This window comes from Phyllobates terribilis, unplaced genomic scaffold (assembly GCF_046119375.1).
Source record: "Phyllobates terribilis strain yellow unplaced genomic scaffold, ASM4611937v1 Scaffold_22__1_contigs__length_20350403, whole genome shotgun sequence".
NCBI lineage: Eukaryota > Metazoa > Chordata > Amphibia > Anura > Dendrobatidae > Phyllobates > Phyllobates terribilis.
This window is the reverse complement of record NW_027362782.1, coordinates 617,893-644,567: the sequence shown is the minus strand read 5'-3', so window position 1 is coordinate 644,567 and position 26,675 is coordinate 617,893. Positions and strand designations below refer to the sequence as shown.

The window sequence follows — 26,675 nt, the reverse complement described above, 5'->3', positions numbered from 1 at the left end:
CATGTGAGGGCTTGTTTTTCATGTGACAAGTTGGTATTTTTATTGGTACCATTTTCGTGCACATGACATTTTTTGATAGCTCTCTATTCCGATTTTTGGAAGCCAGTTCATGAATTTATTTTTTTTATGCCGTTCATCGTGTGGTAAAAGTGATAAGACTTTATTCTTCGGGTCAATACAATTACAGCAATACCACATTTATAAATTTTTTTTTATTTATTTTATTTTATACAGAGCTGTATGACAGTTTGCTTTTTGCAGGACAAGATGATGTTTTCAGCAATAGCATTTTTATTTACATTTCACTGTTTGATCACGTTTTATTCCACTTTTTTAATGCATTTGTAAACCCAATTTTCTTTTCCATTTATGCTAAAATAGAGATGGGGATGGCCATCAGGACACACGTGATAACTGCCCATCTGACATTAATAGCTCACAGTTGGATACAGACAAGGATGGCATGGGAGATGAGTGTGATGATGATGATGATAATGATGGAATTCCTGATACCTCACCACCTGGACCAGATAATTGCAGAATTGTACCTAATCCAGAACAGACTGATTCTGATGGTATTTTTTTCTTAATTTTGTTCACAATGTATTGTGATTTGTATTACTTTGGTCAAATCATTTGGTTCAGCTTCAACCAGGAGCCATATGCATAGAGTTTGCATGAGCTCATATACATAATAAGTACATTTTCCATAGATGTCCTTACTACTTCTAATAAGATTCCCCATCTGATGGTCAGGACAGTTTGTACAACTATTTAATGGGGTAAATAAGAATTAGCTGAGTATTTAACCAAGGATCTGAGGTGTAAGGGTTGCAGAGATTTTTATTATCTTTATTTAAAAATAATCAGTTCAATACCTTATAAGCAAAAATATACACATATGTTTTCCTTCTCAAGAAGAAAAAATAAAAAACTGTAATACACGAGAACAATATCACATGTTTAATTCATTTTATATTAGATCACCAAAACAACCTCTCCTCCATATTTGAAGAATTTATTCATTTTGACCATTTTTCCATGAAAAGGTGAAACAGTAAGACATTTTATAGTTGTTCTTCAGCATAAACCTGTGTACACATGGTCAGAATGAGGTGTGTAGAGCCTACAGGAGAAATTGACTCTAGGGGCCCACACTACAGCTATATGCAAATATATGTTAGCCATTATCCCCTTTGTAGTGGAGCGTTAAGGCCATGTGCACACAGCGTTAAGGCCATGTGCACACAAAGTGATTTTAATGGGTTTTTGCAGCGTATTTTCGCTGCAAAAATGCATTAAAATCGCTTGTAATAGGTCTGCCATTTATTGCAATGCAAATCCGCATGTGCTGTGCACATCATGCGGAAATTTTCGCTGCAAATTCGCATTGCGGTAAAAAACGCAGCAAGACCAATTCTAGTCCGAAATCGCCGCCATTGACTTGCATTGGATCGCACAATGCGATTAATGCGCAGATGGTACCAGGGTCTGGAGAAGAGGAGACTCTCCTCCAGACCTGGGTACCGTAGTACCTGTAAGTAAAAAAAGTATTAAAATAAAAAATAACCTTATACTTCTCTTCCGATGGCCCCCGCTCTGCTCCCGGCGTCGCTGCTGACTCCGTGGCGGGTACCGGTAATGTAAAAGGACCTTCCATGACGTCAGCGGTCATGTGAAAACGCATTAAAATAGAGACTAGAGATGAGCAAACATGTTCAGAAGACATTCGCCAATTTCAAATTTGGCACAATTGTTGCACATTTGGATTCGTGATCGGACACCCAAGCGTTTTTATTTAAAATCGCCAAAAATCGGTAAAGTGTGGGAAATGATCACCTTTCCACTACAATATTTTTATCACTTTGGATAGGATAGTGGTGCTGTATAATGATGTGTTTGATATGGGGAGAGGTAAGAGTAGCGGCGTGCTGGTAATATAATTTTTTTTCCTTAACTTGTGTGCAGATTGCGGCAAGCCAATCAGGAACCATCCACAATATCCACTGAGATATTTTAGATAGTTAGCTAGGTGGTTGCTTGTAAGGCAGATAGTTTAGATAGATAGGATTCTGTGTGACTGGGAAATCAACCTTGCATCATATCAATCGTTTTTGCTATTAGTGAGGTCCAGACAGAGAAAGCAGGGCACATTTCAGCATAGAACTCTGTTGTTCACTGCTTATATTGTGCTCCATGCACGAGTACACCTTTGAAACTCTAATTTTTTCTGTTCCGACCGAGCTACATTAAGCAAGCCACATCTGACCTTGTAATTCTTTTGCGCTGAGACTCAGCTGTATCCAGGGCTCCACAGTAAAAAAAAATCTATTTTTTTTTCTGTTACTATCGTGATACATACAGTATAACAGGTCACATTTCAGCTTGAAATTTGTTGTGGCATTTATTCTACTGTATGCAGAGCTTGTCCACAGTAAAAAATGAAATTTCTTCTGTTAACGTGATACAGCAGGCAACATCTCAGCTTGAAATTTTTGGGCGCATATATTCTACTGTATACAGTCTTCGTCCATAGTAAAAAATCTAATTTCTTCTGTTACTAACATCATACAGCAGGCTACATCTCAGCTTGAAAAATTTTTTGACCATATATTCTACTTTTGTAACATGCCGGAATGCAACGCACAGAGACATGAGGAGCAAACAGTCAGGGGTTGATATAACCACTTTATATATAACAATTATTTTTAAGGGTTAGGTAACAATTAGAATCAACAGTAACTTGAAATAACAAAAATAAGTCTTTCAGTAAGTAACAGTAAAGTTCTTTTCTGTAATGCGGTGCACCCAGTCATGGGAGTCACCATGTAAGTTCTCTTCCTCTCTGTATGGCCATAGTGGTGGTCACCGGTTATTCCCGACAGGCCGCAAGTCTCTTTCGGATATAAGCAATCAAGTCCCGTTGAGCCTCCCATGGACCAGCCAGCCCCTACCCAACGTGAAATTCTAATCCCAACTGTCCCCAGTACCATAATTGAAAGCTGGAAGTGATGGCCCTGCTCGCGCTTTTCCTCTTCTATCACTGGCACGCCTCTCCTGTCAGTCTTCTTTCAGCTGTTCTCGGCTTGACTGTTAACGGTAGTCTCTCAGGCTTGGGGCAGGGGGTCCAGACCTTGGCTCTTAAAAGGCAACATCAAATCCTGGGAACTTAATCAGTGCAGAGCGCAGGTCCTGGCTCTGACCAACATGCGCAGAATTCAGGGCACTTCTGTGAGGGGTCCGGACCTTATCAGGCGGCGTCTGGCACTTAGGTGACGTGGACCTCCGGCTGAGGCCTGTGATGCTGAGCTCTGCGGAACCTCTTGAACACATCTGCTCTGTTCTGCAGCTTTGTGCCAAATCTGTCTGCGGTTTGGAGCGCAGGACTTTTATATCAGGAAATCCCTCCTGTAGGTCACCTGATCAGGTCCAGCATCTCAATTTACTCCCCCTTCAAATCTTCAAGCACAACTTGGCTCTGCTCAGTTTTGCCAGGCCAGCAGATGGCAGTCTTTCCTCATTAATGACACATCCAGCAAGAGTTCTGAGATTTTGCTGGCTTATATTACATTTTTCTCCCCCTTTTGCTCGCCAGTACCCGGGCGAGTGGAATCCTAGCCGGTTTGACATTTCTTCACAGGTAACCCAAGTTCAGACAAGAGTTGAGTGGACTCCTGGGTTTTTCTGCTGTATCTGAGACCAGACAAATTCATCCTGTGCATACCGGTTAGCAGGTATCCCACCATTGGCCTGGTGAGTTCTGCAGAGCTCCTCTTGCAAAGGCACCTCCAGAGTCCCCGAAGAATCGATCACTGGGGATCGTAAATCACCTACCAGTTCATTCTCTGTCCCACACGAGAGCGGCATCGGGAGGTTCTGGTGGACCCAAGAACACTGCAGACCATCCTTCCTCATCTTCCAAGGCCCCCCTTTGTGGGACTTCAGCCACTTCTGTTTGGGACTCATTCCCATTACAGTCCTCCGCTATGGAAGAGCAGGGTCGCAGCATATTCCGGTGCAACACTTTGGGTGTGCAGACTTTGCAGACTAGGCAATGGTGTAGTTTTTAGTGTGCTGTATTGATCTCATGTAATTGCGGTCTGTGATATATTTGTTGTAGCTTCTGTACCTGCTTTTGCAGCTACTACAGATGTTAACAATAAATTTTGAAACTGTGAAGACTCATGATTGGGTCTCCATCTGCTGGGTTGGCTGTAGTGGAAGAGGTGTTTGTCCCCATTATACTATTTTTACTCTGGTGAAATTGATGCCACTTTGACTGATGATTAATGGAGGAGGCCACAGGCTGTTTCCACTAATAGGCTGGTTATTGGGAAACTAACAGTGAGCGTATGGTATATACACCTCCGGTTCCAAAGCATGGAATATGTGTTGTGAGGCAGTGATTGGGATCGTATACAAGGGACGTTATATAGCCCCCAGAATATGTACAGAGACCTATTAAACCTGTTGGTATGCATTGCAGCCAAAGACACAGCTGCGGCTGCAATGCAGGAATGAAGGTGAGCATTGACCTGGTCAGGCTATCTGGCTAAGGCAGATTAAGTAAAACCCGGCAGGGCCTTCATTTCTTGGAGGAGGCTACAGGAAGGCAGTGGGGCGGGCTCCTCCCTCCAACCCAGGTTTTCCAGTGGCTCTTGCCACAGGTCCTTTAAAAACCCTGCATTAAGGATTAGTGTTGTTCAGTGTTGGGATCTGCTAGGAGCATAGCAGGAAAGCTCGGAAGACTTGTGAGTAGCTGAACCCACGCCTGGGAAGGCTCTGCACCCGTCAGGCTCTGAGCGGCCTGGCGCAGCCGTTGCCCCCGGCAACCATTGTTATGGACTTGTGTTAACCCGGCTGCGAACCAGAGGACTTTTCTGTTTTCCCGTGTGTCTGCTGAATAAAAGCTGCTTATATTGGACTTACTTGGGTCACTGCCTCAGTTACTGCACGGTGTGAACACTGCCGCCTTACAGCATATATACCCCCAGTACGGTCACTGCAAACTCCATGTAAACCCAAGACTACTCACTGCCACCACCAGTCATTTATACAAGCTGACTGGATGCCTGATTTCTGGTAGTGTATAGATTCGAGGTGCGATTTACAGAACAAAAGGAACAGAACTATTAAATTTTATATGCAATTCAGAACGATAGGCAGCGTTTATAAAAAAAGATTTTACAAAGAGGACAAAACAATACAGCTTATGTAATTACATAAAATAAAAAGGAATAACGAAAGAAACTTACTGTGCTGATCACAGAGATTATTCAGCTTAGTGAAGGACAGCACTTCAATTGGAAACGTCCAGTGAACGGGGATTATGCTTACACTGAGATGTATCTCTGTGCAGGAACTCAGATCATAATTTGCCTTGACCTTTTATCAGCACCTATGTTACACCCAAACACCTCCCGGATGACCTCACATGGGCCGGAATGTGGGATGTTCTCCCCCTTCATGATATTATCAAATTCCCAACTTATGGGATATTTTTGCCTCTGAAGATTACAGACGTTCGATATCACTGTCATATTTTTTATCGGGATTTTACCTTTCCATAGATAAGACACATGACATGGCTGGTGTCAGTGATCTGATTACTATTGATTTGGGGTATATAGGCAGGTGTTGAAGTTATGAGAAAATATGCATATTCTTCCCTGATTATTCCTGAAGCTGAAAATGTATGTGTTAAGGGGACGGTTGCAAACAACTTTAATAATAATAGAAAGCAACCGAACCCGGGGTCCGCGATGCAGCCTGGAGGACTGCGGCCGAACACCTTTCAGGTAAGAAGGTAAAACAACCAACTGAAATAACAATCCCTTCCGTGTTACTGCACACCGGAACTGGAAAAGGGATTCGCACTATCTCCGTTAACTGCACGAGAGATGTGCGACAAATAATGTATCCATAGCCCTGTTTACTGCACAGGGACTACGCAGCAGGCACTAGACTAGGAAGCATGTGTGATTCACGCCGGCGTATACGTGCTCCCAGCCGGCGTGCTACCAGACTGAGGCATATCTCTCCACGTAGCTAACAGGCGGTGTCGGGAATACGGAGTCTGCAGTCTACTCGGGGTGTATAGCGACCCCCTTGTCGGAGCCAGACTGTCAGACGAAGCTACCCGCCTCCCTCCATCTAAGGCTGCCTATCCCCCACTAAACCTGCCTGTCAGAAGCTATAACAGCAATAGCACACGTGGAGCCCAAACGACCAAGCGCCCACACAATAACACCATCACAGCTCAATGATCAGAGCGCGCCGCCATGTTTGTGGGCGGGCTATTTAAAGATTAAGCCCTGCCCACCATCGCATTATTGGTGATGTCACCCGCGACCAATCAGGCGGTGCCAGGTCACCGGATCAGCTGACTCCCAAATCACCAATCACGGTCCGCTATGTCACGGGCATACTCAGTGCAGTAAATCCTGGACTTAGGCTGTAGCAGCCCTGTTTCCCTCCGTAACCTATCCTTTATGTTGCTAGGAATAAAGACCCAAGAGACAACCTGTACATCTCGTGCACCAGCTAGGCATTGTGACCAATGATGATGCTGAGCAGAATCTGCCCTGGCTGGACCAGAATGGGAGACCACAGAATCCACTAATGACTCTGAACCCATTTCAGATCCAGAAAACACCCAACACTTAACAGTATGTCCCATCAATATCACATTTACACAAACCTCAATATTCATAACTGCCCAACTGCCTATTGTAGATGTCCCATTTCCTGCTTGTCTTCCCTCCAATCTATAAATCTCAGTCTTCCTCTCAACAGGTATCCTGCTTGGCACTTTCAGGGGTCCTCTGCTTCAAAAGACATTTGGAGCTTCCTGCATTTTAATTAAGATTCCTCACTACACCATATGTTAACTGTTAGTCTACTTCAAAAGAGGTTTATAATTTATTTATTTTACTCACTTATATAGCGCCATTAATTCCACAGTGCTTCACAGACAATATTGGCACTGTCCCCATTGGGGCTTACAATCTAAATTCCCTATCAGTATGTCTTTGCAGTGTGGGAGGAAACCGGAGAACCAGAAGGAAACCCATGCAAACACTGGGAGAACATACACACTCCTTGACAAGAATGTCAGGATGACTCGCTCTGCTTCTGGAAGTAGACTCAGGAACCGGGTTTTCTCTACAGGCTTTATTATATAGCATAAAGCCCTGCAACTCCAGCCAAAATAAACAAGGCACAACTGGAAAAACAACAAAACAAAAAATAAACGCTAGCACAGTCCATATGTGTGTGTGCGGTTCGCCCACACAGGTTATGTCCAGCATTCAGCTCCTTCCTGAGCTATGGATGTCCAGTCTGGAGACCTTGCCTCTCCAAACACAACAGAGAAAAAAAAACAGGACTGAACATTTAAAGCTTGCTCAGCCACACCCTGAGGGGAGGTATGGGGAATGACTTCCCTCCCATCTCTAGGTCATTCCCATAAAACCACACCCTTTAAAAGAGTTAACCCCCCCAGCATATAACATGCTGGCAGAAATTCAGTAGGTCTTAGTTCACACAGCAGAACATCCTGAGTGACACATACCTCCCCTCGCATATAACAGTGACTCTGTCACAATATATATAAATATGTATACTGTATATATAATATATTTACACTGCTCAAAAAAATAAAGGGAACACTTAAACAATAGAATATAACTCCAAGTAAATCAAGCTTCTGTGAAATCAAACTGTCCACTTGGGAAGCAACACTGATTGACAATCAATTTCACATGCTGTTGTACAAATAGAATAGACGGAAATTATTGGAAATTATCAAGACACACTCAATAAATTAATGGTTCTGCAGGTGGGGACCACAGATCACATCTCAGTACCAATGCTTTCTGGCTGATGTTTTGGTCACTTTTGAATGTTGGTTGTGCTTTCACACTCATGGTAGCATGAGACGGACTCTACAACCCACAGAAGTTGCTCAGGTAGTGCAGCTCATCCAGGATGGCACATCACTGCGAGCTGTGGCAAGAAGGTTTGCTGTGTCTGTCAGGGTAGAGTCCAGAGGCTGGTGGTGCTACCAGGAGACAGGCCAGTATACCAGGAGACAAGCCAGCAGCAGGACCGCTACCTTCGCCTTTGTGCAAGGAGGAGCAGGAGGAGCACTGCCAGGGCCCTGAAAAATGACATCCAGCAGGCCACAAATGTGCATGTGTCTGCACAAATGGTTAGAATTCGACTCCATGAGGGTGATATGAGGGCCCAACGTCCACAGATGGGGGTTCTGCTCACAGCCCATCACCGTGCAGGATGCTTGGCATTTGCCACAGAACACCAGGATTGGCAAAGTCACCACTGGCGCCCTGTGCTCTTCACAGATGAAAGCAGGTTCACACTGAGCACATGTGACAGACGTGACATAGTCTGGAGACGCCGCGGAGAGTGATCTACTGCCTGCAACATCCTTCAGCATGACCGGTTTGGCAGTGGGTTAGTAATGGTGTGGGGTGGCATTTCTTTGGAGGGCCGCACAGCCCACCATGTGCTCGACAGAGGTAGCCTGACAGCCATTAGGTACCGAGATGAGATCCTCAGACCCCTTGCGAGACCATATGCTGGTGCGGTTGACCCTGGGTTCCTCCTAATGCAGGACAATGCCAGACCTCATGTGGCTGGAGTGTGTCAGCAGTTCCTGCAAGATGAAGGCATTGAAGCTATGGACTGGCCTGCTCGTTCCTCAGACCTGAATCCGATTGAGCACATCTGGGACGTCATGTCTCGCTCCATCCACCAACGTCACGTTGCACGAGAGACTGTCCAGGAGTTGGCGGATGCTTTAGTCAAGGTCTGGGAGGAGATCCCACAGGAGACCATCCGCAACCTCATTAAGAGCATGTCCAGGCGTTGTAGGGAGGTCATACAGGCATGTGGAGGCCACAGATAATACTGAGCCTCATTTTGACTTGTTTTAAGGACATTACATGAAAGTTGGATCAGCCTGTAGTGTGTTTTTTCACTTTAATTTTGGGGGTGACTCCAATCCAGGCTTCCATTGGTTAATAAATTTGATTTCCATTGATGATTTTTGTGTGAACAATCAACTTTGTACAGAACAAAGTATTCAATGAGAATCCTTTGATAGTCCTTTGGTAGTGCATTGAGCTGTAGGGTGGATTGCTGCTAAAAGGGAAAAAAAACAAAAAAACCCCCTCTTTAACCCCTTTAACCCCTTAACTACCGGGGACGTATTAGTACGCATATCTGCGTACCTCCGGTTCAGTGAGGGCTCCGGCGCTGAGCCCTCACTGAACCGAGCACATGTCAGCTGATTCTTACAGCTGACATGTGCCCGCAACAGCCGCGGGTGGAATCGTGATCCACCCGCGGCTGTTAACCAGTTAAATGCTGCTGTCAATCTCCGACAGCAGCATTTAACGCGCGCTTCCGGGTAGCGCGTCATAAGCCCCGCCCACCGGCGACCCCGTCACGTGATCGCGGGTCGCCGATGGGCGTGCATGACAACCCAGGGTCTGCAGCAGACGCCTGTGGTTGTCATGATCTTGTCGCTATGAGCGCCACCTAGTGGTCGGCGCTCATAGCACAGGACCATTTCTGCTGCATGCAGGGGATCTGCTGGTCCCCTTTATGTAGCAGAGGCGATCGGACAGTTGCTGCTTCTAGTCTCCTATGGAGACTATAGAAGCATGCAAAAAGTAAAAAAAAAAAGTTTTTAAAAATATAAAAAAAAATAAAAAAATATAAAAGTTTAAATCACCCCCCTTTCGCCCCATTCAAAATAAAATATATAAAAAAAAACCCCACATACACATATTTGGTATCGCCGCGTTCAGAATCGCCCGATCTATCAAAATAAAAAAAGAATTATTCCGATCGGTAAACGGCGTAGCGAGAAAAAAATTCTAAACGCCAGAATTACGTTTTTTGGTCGCCGCAAAATTGCAATAAAATGCAATAACGGGCGATCAAAACATCGGATCTACCCCAAATGTTATCAATAAAAACATCAGCCTGGCACGCAAAAAATAAGCCATCAACCAGCCCCAGATCACGAAAAATGGAGACGCTACGGGTCTTTGAAAATGGCGCTATTTTTTTATTTTTTTTTTTACCAAATTTTGGAATTTTTTTTCACCACTTAAATATAAAAGAACCTATACATGTTTGGTGTCTATGAACTCGTAATGACCTGTAGAATAAGAAGGGCAGGTCAGTTTTAGCATTCAGTGAACATGGTAAAAAAAATAAATAAAAAACAACTGGGGTATTGCACTTTTTTTGCAATTTTACCGCACTTGGAATTTTTTTCCTGTTTTCCCGTACAGGATATGATAAAACTAGTAATGGCGTTGAAAAGTACAACTCGTCCCGCAAAAAATAAGCCCTCACATGGCCATATTGACCAAAAAATAAAAACGCTATGGCTCTGGGAACAAGGGGAGCAAAAACGAAAATGCAAAAACGAAAAATGCTCCGGGGCTTAAGGGGTTAAAGCCCATGACAGGCTGTGCGGGCGCGATCGCCGCCGAGTGTCAGCTGATTGTCACAGCTGACACCCGGTACTATGTGCAGGGAGCGGTCCTGCACCGCTCCCAGCACATTTACCCCCGCAATGCTGTGATCGAAGTCGATCGCAGCGTTGCGGAGGCAAGGGGAGGTGATCGGTATACTCACCTCCTCTTCCGGCCTCCAGCGCTGTCTGCCGCGGCTTCCCGGGTGTTGCCATGACGACCCAATGTCGTCATGACAACATCTGGGTCACCAGACAGCAGTAAGATTGTTTGGACATGCGCAGTGCATCTCCAAACTATCTTCTCCCTGTCCAGCACTGACTGCCTGCATGGCACAGGGATGGTGCTCCATCCCTATGCTGTGCAGGCGATCAGAATAAAAAAAGTGAAAGTCCCACAGTGGGACAAAGTAAAAAAAAGTGTAAAAACTCCCAGAAAGTGAAAAAAATGTTTTAAAAAAATTGTAAAAATATAAAAAAAATAAAAAATAATAATCCACTAAAAAAAAAAATATAATGTACCCATCAATAAATATTATTATGAAAAAAAAAAAAAAAACAATAAGAGTACACATATTTGGTATCGCTGTGTCCGTAACGACCTGGCCTATAAAACTGTTCCACTAGTTAACCCCTTCAGTAAACACGGTAAAAAAAAAAAAAAACAATGCTTTATCATCACATCGCCAAACAAAAAATGGAATAACACGCGATCAAAAAGACGAATCTAAATAAAAATGGTACCGCTGAAAACGTCATCTCGTCCTGCAAAAAACAAGCCACCATACAGCTCCATCATCCGAAAAATCTAAAAGTTACAGCTCTCAGAATAAAGCGATGCAAAAAAATAATTTTTTCTATAAAATAGCTTTTATTGTGTAAAAGCCCCAAAACATAAAAAACGATATAAATGTGGTACCGCTGTAAACGTACTGACCCGAAGAATAAAGCTACTTTATCAATTTTACCACAACCGGAGCAGAATAAAAAAAAAAATAAAAAAAAATCCTCAATTGTTGGTTTTTGCTCATTCTGCCTCCCAAAAGCTGGAATAGAAAGCGATCAAAAATTGTCACATGCTTGAAAATGGCACCAATAAAAACGTCAACTCATCCCGCAAAAAACAAGCCATCACATGACTCTGTCGGCCAAAATATGGCGATGCAAAAACTAGATTTTACAAAATATGTGTCTTTTAGTGTGTGACAGCTGTCAATCATAAAAACCCGATATGATTCTGGTATCGCTGTAATCTCACCGACCCGAAGAATAAGTAATCTCATCACTTATACTGCACGAGGAACGGCGTAAAAAATAAATGCTAGGGCAGGGGTTGGGGTTGTGCTAATGTTAGGGTTGGGGTTGTTTTTTTTTTCAAAAGTAAAAAAAAAAAAAAAGATGACGATATGGCAACTAGTGTTGAACGCAAGTGCTCGCTACTTGAGTTTGCATCGGGTGCTCGGGTATGCACTGAGTATCGCGGGTGCTCGAGTCTCCGCCCCATATACTTTGCGGCCAAAAAAACCTCGCGGGGATTGCCTGCCATGCACGAGCGATCCTCGCATGTTTTTTTGGGGGTGTCTAATAACCGTGAAACATGCGGGCGGGGACTCGAGCATTTCACTTGAGCACCCGTGATACATGGTGCATACCTGAGTACCCGATGCAAACTCAAGTAGCGAGCACGTGCGCTCAAGAGTAATGACAACTTATTCAATATGATGACCTAATGTTATCAAATTCTGTGTCGTACCTCTGGGTTCAAAATGTTCACTATACCCCTTAATAAAATCCTTAAGGGGTATAGTTTCCAAAATGGGGTCACTTGTGGGGGAGCTCCACTGTTTAGGCACATCAGGGGCTCTCCTAACGCAACATGGTGTCCGCAAACAATTTGAATGGAAAATCGGCTCAAATTGTTAGCGGACACCATGTTGCGTTTGGAGAGCCCCTGATGTGCCTAAACAGTGGAAACCCCCCACAAGTGACCCCATTTTGGAAACTATACCCCTTAAGGATTTTATTAAGGGGTATAGTGAACATTTTGAACCCATTTTTTTTCCACTTTTTCATTTTTACGAATCAATTTGTGAAGCACCTGAGGGTTCCAAGTGCTCACTATGCATCTATGGGGTCACTTGTGTAGAAGCTCCACTGTTTAGGCACATCAGGGGCTCTCCAAACGCAACATGGTGTCCGCTAACAATTTGAGCCGATTTTCCAGTCAAATTGTTAGCGGACACCAATCAAAAAGTCAAATGGCGCTCCTTCCCTTCCAAGCCCTGCCGTGCGCCCAAACAGTGGTTTTTCCCCACATATGGGGTATCTGCGTTCCCAGGGGAAATTGCACAACAAATTTTGGGGTCCATTTTTTCCTGTTACTCCTGCAAAAATAAAAAAAATTGGGTCTAAAGTAACATTTTTGTGAAAAAAGTTAAATGTTCATTTTTTTCTTCCACATTCCAAAAATTCCTGTGAAGCACCTGAAGGGTTAATAAAGTTCTTGAATGTGGTTTTGAGCACCTTGAGGGGTGCAGTTTTTAGAATGGTGTCACTTTTGGGTATTTTCTGTCATAAAGACCTCTCAAAGTGACTTCAAACGTGATGTGGTCCCTAAAAAATGGTTTTGTAAATTTTGTTGGAAAAATGAGAAATCGCTGGTCAACTTTTAACCCTTATAGCTCCCTAACAAAAAAAAAATTTGGTTGCAAAATTGTGCTGATGTAAAGTAGACATGTGGGAAATGTTATTTATTAACTCTTTGATGTGACATATCTCTCTGATTTAAGGGCATAAAAATTCAAATTTTGAAAATTGCAAAATTTTAAAAATTTTCACCAAATTTCCATTTTTTTCACAAATAAACGCAAGTGATATCGAAGAAATTTTACCACAATCATGAAGTACAATATGTCACGAAAAAAACTTTCTCAGAATCAGGGGGATCCGTTGAAGCGTTCCAAAGTAATTACCTCATAAAGTGACAGTGGTCAGAATTGTAAAAATTGGCCTGGTCATTAACATACAAACCACCCTCGGGGGTAAAGGGGTTAAATCTTCTTCCTTAGCGAGTGTGAACGAGCTGAGTGTGACCGGAGTGTAAGTGCAAATGGAAGTAAGTGTGTGACTTGTTTTTCAGTGACTTTGGATTCAGGGAGTTTGGAAGGGAGGAATTTGGACTGAATTGCTGTCTGTATTTTATTAATTCTTTACTTTTCTTTTTACTTAACACTTGTCTAGGGCAATCCCCATTAGGAAATGAGCTCCATTATTGACAATGCTATCCAGTGTACATCTTGCCACATGTATGCAATCCGTGAACAGACGGTCGTGGAGGCATACTGCTGTGCGAGATGTGTGCATGTTGTGCATTTGGAAGCCCAGGTGCTGGATCTAAATAAACAGCTGGCAACACTGAGATCCATTGACAATATGGAAAGGAGTCTGCTGCTCACTGAGCAGCTCCTCACTGGGGTAGATGTGGGGGAGGGTGGTAGTAGGGAGCTGCAGGACAGTGAGGCATCTAGCTGGGTGACAGTTAGAAGGGTGGGTAGAGGGAAGAGTGCCAGCGAGGCTAGTCCTGATCTGGCACACCCCAATAAAAGTTGGCAGATGAGGGGGGTGTCTGTATAGGGGTAGCACTGCTGCAGCAAAGCATGTCCTCTGAAAGCCGGAGGAGTGTCAGCTCCAGTAAGGAGGGAAATAGGAGAGCAGGGCAGGCCAGGCAGGTGCTGGTAGTGGGGGACTCAATTATTAGGGGAACAGATAGGACAATCTGTCACAAAGACAGGGATCGTCGAACAGTGTGCTGTCTACCTGGCGCTCGAGTCCGGAACATCGCTGATCGGGTTGACAGATTACTGGGAGGGGCTGGTGAGAACCAAGCGGTAATGGTGCACATTGGCACACATGACAAAGTTAGAGGTAGGTGGAAGGTCCTTAAAGATGATTTCAGGGAATTAGGCTGCAAGCTTAAAGTAAGGACCTCCAAGGTGGTATTCTCTGAAATACTACCTGTACCACGTGCCAGAGAGGCAATGGCAGATTAGGGAGATAAATAAATGGCTCAGGAACTGGTGTAGGAAGGAGGGGTTTGGGTTCCTGGAGAACTGGGCCGACTTCTCAGTTGGCTACAGGTTCTACACTAGGGCTGCACCTCAATGGGGAGAGGGCAGCTGTGCTGGGGGAAAAAATGGCTAGAAGGTTGGAGGAGTGTTTAAACTAGGGATTGGGGGGGAGGGTATTCATTTTATAGGTGGGGAAGATAGTGCAGATAGTGACCTGGGCACAAATAAAGAAATTAGGGGTGGGGTTAGAAGAGTCAATATAGTAAGAAGGAATAGAGGTACAGAGAGATACATAAAATGCATGTACACTAATGCCAGAAGCCTCACCAACAAAATGGAGGATTTAGAATTAATTTTATTGGAAAATAATTATGACATGGTGGGGATATCTGAGACATGGCTGGACGAGAGCCATGACTGGGCAGTTAATTTATAGGGCTATAGTCTGTTCGGAAATGAACGTACAAACAAGCGAGGGGGAGGGGGTGTGTTTATATGTAAAATCATCCTTAAAACCCATCTTGCGTGAGAATATATGTGAATCTAATGAAAATGTAGAGTCCCTGTGGGTGGAGATATGGGGAGGGGGAAAAAATAATAAATTACTAATAGGGTTTGTTATAAGTCTCCAAAAATAATGGAAGCAGCGGAGAATATCCTCATAAAGCAAATAGATGAAGCAGCGACTCAAGGAGAAGTCATTATTATGGGGGACTTCAACTACCCTGAAATACATTAGGGAGCAGAAACCTGTAGTTCAAGCAAAGGTAATAGGTTTTTGACAACTTTGAGAGACAATTACCTTTCACAACTGGTTCAGGACCCAACAAGAACGGGGGCACTGCTAGACCTAATATTAACCAACAGGCCACACCGCATATCAAATATACAAGTTGGGGGTCACTTGGGTAATAGTGATCACAAAATAATACGTTTTCATGTAACCTTTAATAAGATGTGTAGTAGAGGGGTTACAAAGGACACTAAACTTCAGGAAGGCAAATTTCCAACGGTTGAGAGATGATCTTAGTGCAATAAACTGGGACGATATCCTGAGACATAAAACTGCACAAAGCAAGTGGGAGACATTTATTAGCATCCTGAATAGCACCTGTGCAAAATATATACCCTATGAGAATAATCATGCTAGAAATAGGAGGAAACCACTTTGGCTAAATAGAGCTGTAAGGGGTGCAATAAGTGACAAAAAAAAGCATTTAGAGAACTAAAGCAAGTGGGTAGTGATGAGGCATTAAATAAATACAGAAAATTAAATAAATTCTGTAAAAACCAAATCAAGGCAGCAAAGATTGAGACAGAGGGACTCATTGCCAGAGAAAGTAAAAATGATCCCAAAATATTCTATAACTACATAAATAGTAAAAAACTAAAAAATGATAGTGTTGGCCCCCTTAAAAATAGTCTGGGTGAAATGGTGGATGAAGATGAGGAAAAAGCCAATATGCTAAATGATTTTTTTTCAACAGTATTTACACAAGAAAATGGCATGACAGAAAACATGATTAGTGATGACAAAAATTCTCCATTAAATGTCACTTGCTTAACCCAGCAGGAAGTAGGCGGCGTCTAAAAATCACTAAAGTTGACAAATCCCCAGGACCGGATGGGATACTCCCGTGAGTACTGCAGGAATTAAGTAACTTCATAGATAGACCATTATTTTTAATCTTTAAAGATTCCATAATAACAGGATCTGTACCACAGAACTGGTGTATAGCAAATGTGGTGCCAATATTCAAAAAGGAGACAAAAACCGAACTTGGAAATTATATGCCAGTAAGCTTAACCCCTACTGTGGGTAAAATCCTGGAGGGTTTCCTAAGAGATGCTATACTAGAGTATCTGGAGAAGAATAACCTCATGACCCAATATCAACATGGGTTTACGAGGGACCTGTCGTGTCAAACTAATCTGATCATCTTTTATGAGTAGGCAAGTTCCGGACTGGACCAAGGAAATGCAGTGGATGTTGTGTATATGGACTTTTCAAAAGCTTTTGATACGGTTCCACACAAAAGGTTAATGCATAAAATGAGAACAATGGGGAGAGGGGAAAATATATGTATGTGGGTTAAGAACTGGCTCAGTGATAGGAAACAAAGGGTGGTTATTAATGGAACACACTCAGACTGGGTCTCAGTTAACAGTGGGGTACCACAGGGGTCAGTATTGGGTCCTCTTCTTTTTAACATATTTATTAATGACCTTGTAGGGGGCATACAGAGTAGTATTTAAATTTTTGCAGATGACACTAAACTCTGCAGGGTAATCAATACAGAGGAGGATAATTTTATATTACAGGAGGATCTATGTAAACTAGAAGCTTGGGCTAATAAATGGCAAATGAGCTTTAATGGGGATAAATGTAAGGTAATGCACTTGGGTAGAGGAAATAAAATGTATAATTATATGCTCAATTGTAAAACACTTGGCAAAACTGTCGCTGAAAAAGACCTGGGTGTATTGGTGGACAACAAGTTTACGTTTGGTGGCCAGTGTCAGGCAGCTGCTGCAAAGGCAAATAAAATAATGGGATGCATTAAAAGAGGCATAGATGCTCATGAGGAGAACATAATTTTACCTTTATACAAGTCACTAGTGCGACCACACTTAGCTTGTTGGGTCTTCATCTACTGGGTTGGCTGTAGTTGAAGAGGTGTGGGTCCTAATTATGCTATTTCTACTCTACTGAAATTGATGCCACTTTAGTGGTATCAGCCCCTAATTTTAGAGAAATGTGAACAAAACTCCTGGTTGGGTCTCCATCCGCTAGATTGGTTGTAGTGGAAGAGGTGTCAGTCCTAATTATACTATTTCTACTCTGGTGAAATTGATGCCACTTTAGTGGTGTCAGTCCCTAATTTTTGGGAATGTGGAGACTCCTGGTTGGGTCTCCATCGGCTTTGTTGGCAATGGAAGAGGTGTAGGTCCTAATTATACTCTGCTGAAACTGATGCCACTTTTATGGTGTCAACCCCTAATTTAGGGAAATATGAACACTCATGGTTGGGTCTCCATCTGCTGGGTTGGCTGTAGGGGAAGAAGTGTCGGTCCCCATTATACTAGTTCTACTCTACTGAAATTGATGCTACTTTGGTGGTGTTAGCCTCTAATTTAGGGAAATGTGAACTCTCCCGTTGGGTCTCCATCTGCTGGGTTGGGTGTTGTGTAAGAGGTGTCAGTCCTAATTATACTATTTCTACTCTACTAAAATTGATGCCACTTTTGTTGTGTCAGTCCCTAATTTTTGGAAATGGGGAGACTCCTGGTTGGGTCTCCTTCATGTGTGTTGCCTGTAGCAGTAGGTCTCCCAGACTGGCAGGCCTCCACTTACTTTCAATCAACTACTCGTTTTACAATCCTTATTTGTTTTTTAAATTTGTTTATTAAACAAAAAACTTACACAATTTATATATAACCAATATAACGTAGACACGCTCATCATAGTAATAATAATACAACAGGAAGTTTGTATAATGAGTTAATTGTATAAACTTAAATTCCACAAGTCCGTATTCTTTTGTGAGGCTTATGGGACAATTGAGTAATTAGAAGACTTATTATTCAAATTTATATATGTCTGTTTATACATAACTCAGAATGATACAATACATCCAACATAGCTATTATATTCTTAAAGAAAGAAAAACTAAGACTACCCTGGTGTCAAGAACGATTTATACATATTCTTCGAAAAAGAACCCATTAACATTGCAATATTGTTAATAACATTGTGATACTATCAAGTGTGGGTTAATGAATGCTTTACTACAGCTATTATAATGGTACCAGACCATTATCTATGTGTCGATGTATAAGATGAGACTAGACTAGTGTTGAGCCCCAGAAGAAGGCACAGCGCTGAAACGCGCGTAGGGGTGACGATACCTGGACTGACACATTGACAAACACACACGTGAGTAACATGAATTCCTCATGTACCTCTGAATGCTAAATGGAGATTTTTTTCTTTGGTTCCAGTCATGCACTGTGCACTTTAGCGGCTCATTGGAGCTTCCCTGATAGTCTCTATGCTATCAGCTGGGTCATGGTATATGTTTGACATATCCATATTTGCATTCGTTCCATTTTAGCGACTCTTCATACTAGCTTTGTATCATGTGGTTTTTTCAGTCCTGGATATTTTTTAGAGCTTACCACTAATGTATTTACGCTGCTTTGCTCACTAAGTATGTCATTTTTAAACTCTATATTGACAATAAACTTTGTATCTTTTGTATAATTATGTTCTTGTACGTCATTTGTCCTATATGATCTACTATTGGAGACATTGAACAGATTTGGAATGTTCCATTCTAGAGAATTAACTGTGTATGTGACCTGGGTGGTCAATAATTTTATTTTCAGAGTGAATGAACATGCTAGGATTGCCAGCCAGTCACTGTAATGCCGCAGCCATGTTAGTTGTGGGCATTACAGTGATTGGCTGGCCGCACAGCGTCACCTCGAGTATTTAAAACCGGATCAGACAGTGTAGGGAGAGTGCTGCTGAGTTAGGGAGAGATTTATACTGCGAAATAGGTAGTGTAGGGTCTCTAAAGCCTGCAAAATCAAACAAACAGTCCTTCTGAGGACTAATATCCATCCCAGATATCAGGCAGGCAGGCAGGCTGTATAGGAGACGCAGTGGTTATACCAACAAACACTGCATTACAGTCCTGTGTGCTGCTGCTGCTCAAATTGCTAGACTTAGCCCCAGGTCTCAAGGGCCAGGAAAGATCCTTTTTTTTTTCATCTAAATCCTCTTTTTTTTTTTCCTCAGTCAGATTGTACAAATACCCGTCTTATTAACCTTTTGGTATTTTTTCCCCCTCAAAAAAAAGTTGAGTGTGTCTGTGAGTGTTCAGACACAAATATATCTGTTTAAAAGAGTCTGGTGTAGGCCAAATAACTAGAACTGTGGTTTTGCAGTTCCACGGTTCAAATCTCTGTATTATCCACCTTTTTGCCTTTTTTTCCATAAAAAAAACAGTTTGAGTGTCTCGCTGACTGTTCAGACACAAATATATCTATTTAAAAAAGTCTGGTATGTGCCAAGAAATTAGAACTATGTTTTTCCTCTTCCACGGTTCAAATCTGGGTGTAATCCACCTTTTTTTACATAAAAAAAAAACAGTTTGAGTGTCTCACTGACTGGTAAGACACAAATATATCTGTTTAAAAGAGTCTGGTGTAGGCCAGAGAAATAGAACTGTGGTTTTCCTCTTCCACGGTTCTAATCTCCTTTTTATTACCCTTTTGCCATTGATAGTTTGATAGTGCGAGTGTAAGCTATTTTACTTCATTTACAATGGGCAAGGCGCGTGGCAAGGGATGTGGAACTGGACGTTCTGGTGATGGTGCGTGCAGAGGACGGGGCCGTAGCCAAGGTGAAAATGTGCCACAACCAACAGCCACAACTTCTCGCTCCCAGTTCTTGACCGAATTACTAGGGAAGCGCACAACAACACCACTTTTGCGAACTGATGAGTGTGAACAGGTTATTAATTGGATAACAGATAATACTTCCAGTCACATGGGCACCACCACCTCCGGTCTGTCTTCCACACGGTCAAGTCTTTGTAGCCATGAGTCTCGACCGCATACTCCTCCTCACCCTGATGCTCCTTCCTCCCACCATGCCAAGTGTCATCAGACAGCAACTGATCCCACAGTTGGACACTCTAAAGAGCTGTTCACTGGTCCATTTCCATATTTGGGCCACTCGCCTGCTCCGCTTGAAGTGGTGGAAAAGGAGATCCCATGTAGCGATGGCCAAATATTTGAACAGCCACGGCCACAGGAAGACGATGCTGGCAATTTGTCACAAGAGGTGGACAGTGACGTGACACAATTGCCACGAAGTGAGGAGGAGGACCGTGGTGCAGAAGTGGAAGAGGAGGAGGTGGTGGATGATCTAGTAACTGACCGAACGTGGCAGGAGGACACGCAGAGCGAGGCCAGCAGCACACAGGGGGAGGGAGGCACAGTACCCCAACAGGCAGGAAGAAGCAGTGTGGTGGCCGCAGACAGAAGGCGGGCAACCGTTCCCTGTAACACCAACACGAGGGACGTTGCCAGTTCAACCGGAAGGTCTTCCAGAGTCTAGAATTTTTTTAAAGACTCTGCTGATAACCCCAAAAAGGGCATTTGTACCACCTGCCAGGCCAGCATCAGCAGGGGTGACAAAACTACCAGCCTGACCACCACCAGCATGATCAGGCACATGTCAGCAAAGCACCCGACTTTGTGGGGCGAACCCCAGGGTCCATGACCAGTGTCAGCGGGTGTTACCACTGCTTCTTCTGCTGTTGTGCGTGTAAGAGAACCCCCTGTTGTACGTGCAAAGCAATCCCCTGTCCATACTGCATGCAAAGATGCCCCCTCCTCTCAGTCTTCACTTGTTATGGCAGTTTCTCAAGAAACAGCATCAACGTCCACGTCCCACCGCAGCGTTCAATTGTCCATATCCCAGACCTTTGAACGAAAGCGGAAATTTGCAGCCAACGCCCCACAGGCCACAATCCTAAATTCGCACATTTCATGACTGCTTGCTTTGGAAATGCTGCCTTTTAGGCTGGCGGAGACGGAATCCTTCCGCAACCTTATGGCGATGTCCGTCCCTCGGTACTCAGTCCCCAGCCGACACTATTTTGCCCGTTTTGCCATCCCTGCACTACACAAGCACATGTCCCAAAACATCTGCTGTGCCCTCAACAATGCAGTTATTGGGAGAGTCTACCTGACAACGGACACGTGGACAAGTGCTTGTGGCCAGGGACGGTATATCTCCCTGACGGCACACTGAGTAATCATAGTGGATTCCGGGACCCAGTCGACCTTGGGACGGAACACATCCTCCCCACACCGAGGATTGCGGGCCCTATGTCAGTCAGAGTTAGCCCCCATAGTGTACAGCTCCTGCGCATCATCCTCTTTCTCCTCCTCATGTTCAGCCTCCATCTCAGATATCACCACATCAGTTAAAAGCTGGAAGCACTGCAGTACTGCCTCAGCCAAGCGGCAACAGGCTGTGCTGAAACTCATAAGCTTAGGTGATAAACCTCACACTGCATGTGAGTTGTGAACAGCTGTGAAAGAGCAGGCAGATCTGTGGCTGAGACCGCTGAACCTACATCCAGGCATGGTCGTGTGTGACAATGGCCGTAACCTGGTGGCAGCTCTGAGGCGAGGCGAGGCGAGATCACACACGTACCATGCCTGGCTCATGTGCTTAACATCGTGGTTCAGCTGTTTCTTAAATCGTTCCCCGAGTTGCCAGATCTGCTTGTCAAAGTACGCCGCCTGTCAGCTCATTTTCGGAAGTCGGCTACAGCTTCCGCCGCCCTTGCTGTGTTGCAGCAGCATTTGCAGCTTCAGGCAAACCGACTGGTGTGTGATGTCCCAACATGTTGGAACTCTACCCTCCACATGTTGCAAAGGATTTGTGAGCAGAAGAGAGCAGTTGGAGTACCAGCATCAACAAGGCCATCGGTATTCAGTTCAGACTCCACACATAAGACCTCAGGAGTGGACCTGGATATCTGACATATGTACCATCCTGACAAACTTTGAGGAGTCCACCAAGATGGTGAGTGGCAATGACGCCATCATTAGCATCAGCATCTCACTTGTCTGTCTTTTGTAATGCTCTCTGAAGAGAATTAAAGAGGAGGCATTGCAGCCAGAGTATGATGAGATGGATCAAGAAGTCGTAGCGGGCGATTACACACAGCCCAGCCTCATCTCATCCCGACATTCATTGGGGGACAATGAGGAGGAGGAGGAAGAACAGGAGCTGGTATCATGCGCTGTAGACGGTAGTACCTGTACAACTGTCATACCATCGGTTCAGCATGGGTGGCCTGAGGACAGAGAGGGGGAGGAGGAGGAGGAGGAGGAGGAAGAGAGCATGGTCAGTCATCATCTTGGTGAAGACACGGAAGTCTTGTCCGTTACCAGTCTGGCACGAATGGCTGACTTTATGTTACGCTGCCTTAACCATGACCCTCGCGTTGTCAAAATGTTGGGTGACAGTCATTACTGGTTGGTGACACTTTTAGACCCGCGCTACAAGGAGAACTTTCACTCCCTTATTTCTGATGTGGAGAGGTCTACAAAAATGGGGCAGTACCAGAAGGCCCTTGCTGCAGAACTGTTAAAAAAATTCCCATCTGAACACGCTAGCGGCAGAGGTCACAGTTCATTGCCCAACCAAGGCATACAGGCGAGAGAGACACAACTCCAATCCAGCAGAGGCAGGGGAACGCTGTCAACGTTCTGGGACAGTTTTCTGACACCCGCCCAGCTTACAGGCCCTGAGGCGCGGGGTACTCTCACAAGGAGTGGAAAGTTTCAAAAGATGGTGAGGGAGTACCTTGCCGACCGTACCAGCGTCCTCTGTGATTCTTCTGTGCCTTTTAATTATTGGGTATCCAAGCTGGACACTTGGAATGAACTCGCTCTGTACACCTTGGAGGTCGTGGCCTGCCCTGCCGCTAGCGTGTTATCGGAGCGTGTTTTTAATGCCGCTGGGGGAATTATAACTGATAAGCGCACTCGCCTGTCAACTGACAATGCTGACAAGCTGACCCTTATCAAAATGAACAAGGGCTGGATTGGGCCAGACTTCTCATCACCACCATATGACAGCAGAGTAACATAAAGTCAAATCCATTGTGCTATTTCGGGAGGTGTATTCCCATGCACCGCTTCACACCCACACATGGGTATATGCTTCCTCATTTTGGCTGTTTTTTGCTCTTCTCCTTATCCTCAGCCTCCACCACCACTATACCACCAGGGTGACCGTGGTCCATGTTGCCAGCATTACAAGTTCCTCCGTCCTAATTTTTAGCAGATTTTTCTTGTAAGGCATAGGCAAAGACTATGGGAGACCCACTCCCCAATAATGGGAATAATGTTTTTAATACGCTCTACTGCATGGCTCTTGTAAGGGGCATTAAAATCGTCTTGTTAAGCTACTGTGACCTCCACGTCTCTTCCAAGGGTCATTGATATTGTATTTTTATTCCACTGGGACCTCCATGTCTCTTCCAAGGGGCATTAAAACCGTCTTGTTAAGCTACTGTGACCTCCACGTCTCTTCCAAGGGGCATTAAAACCATCTTGTTAAACCACTCTGAACTCCACGTCTCTTCCAACGGGCATTAAAATCATCTTTTTAAGCTACTTTGACCTCCACGTCTCTTCCAAGGGTCATTAATCTTGTCTTTTTATTCCACTGGGACCTCCACACTCTACCAAGGGGCATTGATATTGTCTTTTTATTCCACTGTGACCTCCACCACTCTTCCAAGGGGCATTGATATTGTCTTTTTATTCCACTGGGACCTCTACCACTCTTCCAAGGGGCATTGATATTGTCTTTTTATTCCACTGTGACCTCCACGTTTCTTCCAAGGGGCATTAAAACCGTCTTGTTAAAGCACTCTGAACTCCACAGCTCTTCCAAGGGGCATTGAAATGTTGTTTTTAATTACCTCTAACCTCCACGACTCTTCCAACGGGCATTGCATTTCCTCCAAATTTTAGTCAGCTTTTCCTTTTCAATGCATAGGCATTGAACACTAAGTGAGACCCACTCCCCAATAATGGGTAGAAGGTTTTTAGTATGCTGTAATCCACGTCTGTTTCAAGGGGCATTGCAGTTCCTCATAATTTTTGGAAAGCCTTCCATTCACTGCTTAGGCCAACAGTGTACAGGAGACCCAGTTGCTATAAATGGAAAAAATGGTTTAGTTAAGGCCCTCTGGCCTCCATGTCACTTCCAAGGGGCATTGGAGTGCCTCAAAATTTTTGGTAGGCATTGCACTCACTGTATGCCCTATAACTGTGTAGCCGAACCGCTCCTTTTGGTACAGAAACATATCCTACAAGACATGTGTGGTTGACTGGCCTGATATTGATGTGAATGGTCCCTGTTCCTCCTGCTCTTTCTCCTTTGCCACTACCTCATCCATCATTTATCAGCTGAAGCTTTGTTTTACCTGGAGTCATAGAACTGGGATAGTAGCAGGAAAACATCCAGCAATCCTCGGAGGAGGTAGGGTATGCTCCAAAACGCTGACCACCTCAGGCCTAGCCACTACTACATACATGCGCTTGCATTCCAAGGAAGAGAAAGCTAAGGAGATGGATGGCCTTATGATCATGAATAATTTACTTGTTGCATAGGAGGCCAACCACTGCTGCTGTCTACCTTCTTAACTTTGTGTTGAAGCCTGATTGATCCAGGACCCGCAATCCTCTATGTCTGGAGGACATGTTGCATCCCAGTGTCCCGCTATGTCCCGGCTTCCACAATATTAACCCAGTGTGTAGGAGTCAGTGAGATGGACCATCCCTGGCCACATTCACTTGTCCATGTGTTTGTAGTTAGGCTGTCCTTCCCATTAAATGCACTGAGGAGGGCACAGGTAATGTTTTGGTATCCGCGCTTGTGTATAAGACACACCGGGACAAATAGGGGCGGCTGGGGACCGTGTGTGGGCACCCGGCCGCGGGGCGGCTGGGGACCGGGTATGGACACCCGGCCACCCCCTGGCGGCTGAGGACCAAGCGTGGACACCCGGCCGCCGGGCGGCTGGGGACTAAGTATGGATACCAGGCCACCGACGCAGCCATGACGTGGTGGCCAGATTCCACCTCCGCATGCCTAAAAGGCCCAATTTCAAGTGCAAGCAAGCAAGCAGTATGGTATTGCAGCCTGGGGGTGGGTGGGTGGCAGGCTGCATACTTGCGCTTGCTTTGCAAGGAATGGGGGAGGTACAATTGAACACTGCCCTGGGACAAGGACTTGAATGGGGATAGTTCCAAGTCTGCAACAACAGGTGCAGGGCGGGAGGCATCTTCGCATGTTCCATGAACAGGGGGTTGGAGTGCACACACTACAGCGGAATAGGCTGTCCTTCCCACTAAATGCACTGGGGAGGGCACAGGTAATGTTTTGGTATGCGCGCTTCTGTATAAGGTGCACTGGGACAAATAGGGGCGGCTGGGGACCGAGTATGGACACCCGACCGCCGGGCGGCTGGGGACTGAGTATGGATACTAGGCCGCTGACGCAGCCATGACATGGTGGCCGGCATCTGCCTCCACAAGCCTAAAGGCCTCATGTCAAGTGCAAGCAAGCTAGCAGTATGGTATTGCAGCCTGGGGGTGGGTGGGTGGCAGGCTGCACACTTACGCTTGCATTCCAAGAAAACAAAGCAGATGCTAACTACTATCATCATCATCATGCTCCTCACCTTGGCACTCTCAACTCCGCTGATGGAGAAGCCAGGGCCCACCGGAGGAATCTGGTTGTCTGGTGGGCTTGTCCAATGCTGCCCTTAAGCAGGCCAGGCTAAGAAAAGTGTGGGGAAGGTTCCCGGGACAAATAGTGGCGGTTGGGGACTGAGTATGGAGGCCTCGCTGCCAAAGCAGCCATGAGGTAGTGGTCAGCTTCGGCCTCCTCCAAACTAAAAGGCCCCATGTCAAGTGCAAGTTAGTAGTATAGTATTGAAGCCTGCGGGTGGGTAGGTGGTTGGCTGCATATTTGTGCTTGCATTGCAAGGAATGGGGGAGGTACAATTGAACACTGCAATGGGACAAGGACTTGCATGGGGATAGTTGCAAGTCTGCATCTTCTGATGCGGCAAGGATCACTTCTGATGGGCACACTTTTAGGCAGTGACCTGGGTGTCAGAGATGCTTCCAGGGGTCTTCCCCATGCTGTTCCCATGTCTTTTCAGCACTGTATGCATGTGTCACACAGCACATGGCCAGATAAGGTTGTAAAATGTTAAAATGACATTTCCCTGTGAATGCATTTGTCACGGTTGAAAGCAATACAAAAGTGCAAAAACGCATAAAAAATGCTACTTGTGAACATAGCCCAAGGTGTGGAGGAGTATTTTTGTTTTTGTTTATTTGTTTTACCTTATACACGAGTCTTTACCCTGGAAAGGATGTTCCTTAACATATTTCACAGGAAACAGTTTCAGTTTCGTTTTTGAACATTTTTTTGTGAGCCCGTAAAAGTGGCTGAATACCTCTGACCACGTTGTTGA

The 26,675-nt window shown here is 44.6% G+C and overlaps 1 protein-coding gene across 1 annotated transcript in view; it reads left to right on the top strand.

Annotated features, from left to right (window-relative positions):
- The window catches only part of LOC141176270 (cartilage oligomeric matrix protein-like), a 1,029,762-nt gene that overhangs the window by 876,635 nt on the left and 126,452 nt on the right, over positions 1–26,675 (top strand). Inside the window, exon 13 of the mRNA XM_073660229.1 lies at positions 382–575. Coding sequence (XP_073516330.1) covers positions 382–575 — 194 coding nt within the window. The remainder of the gene's footprint in view (positions 1–381; positions 576–26,675) is intronic.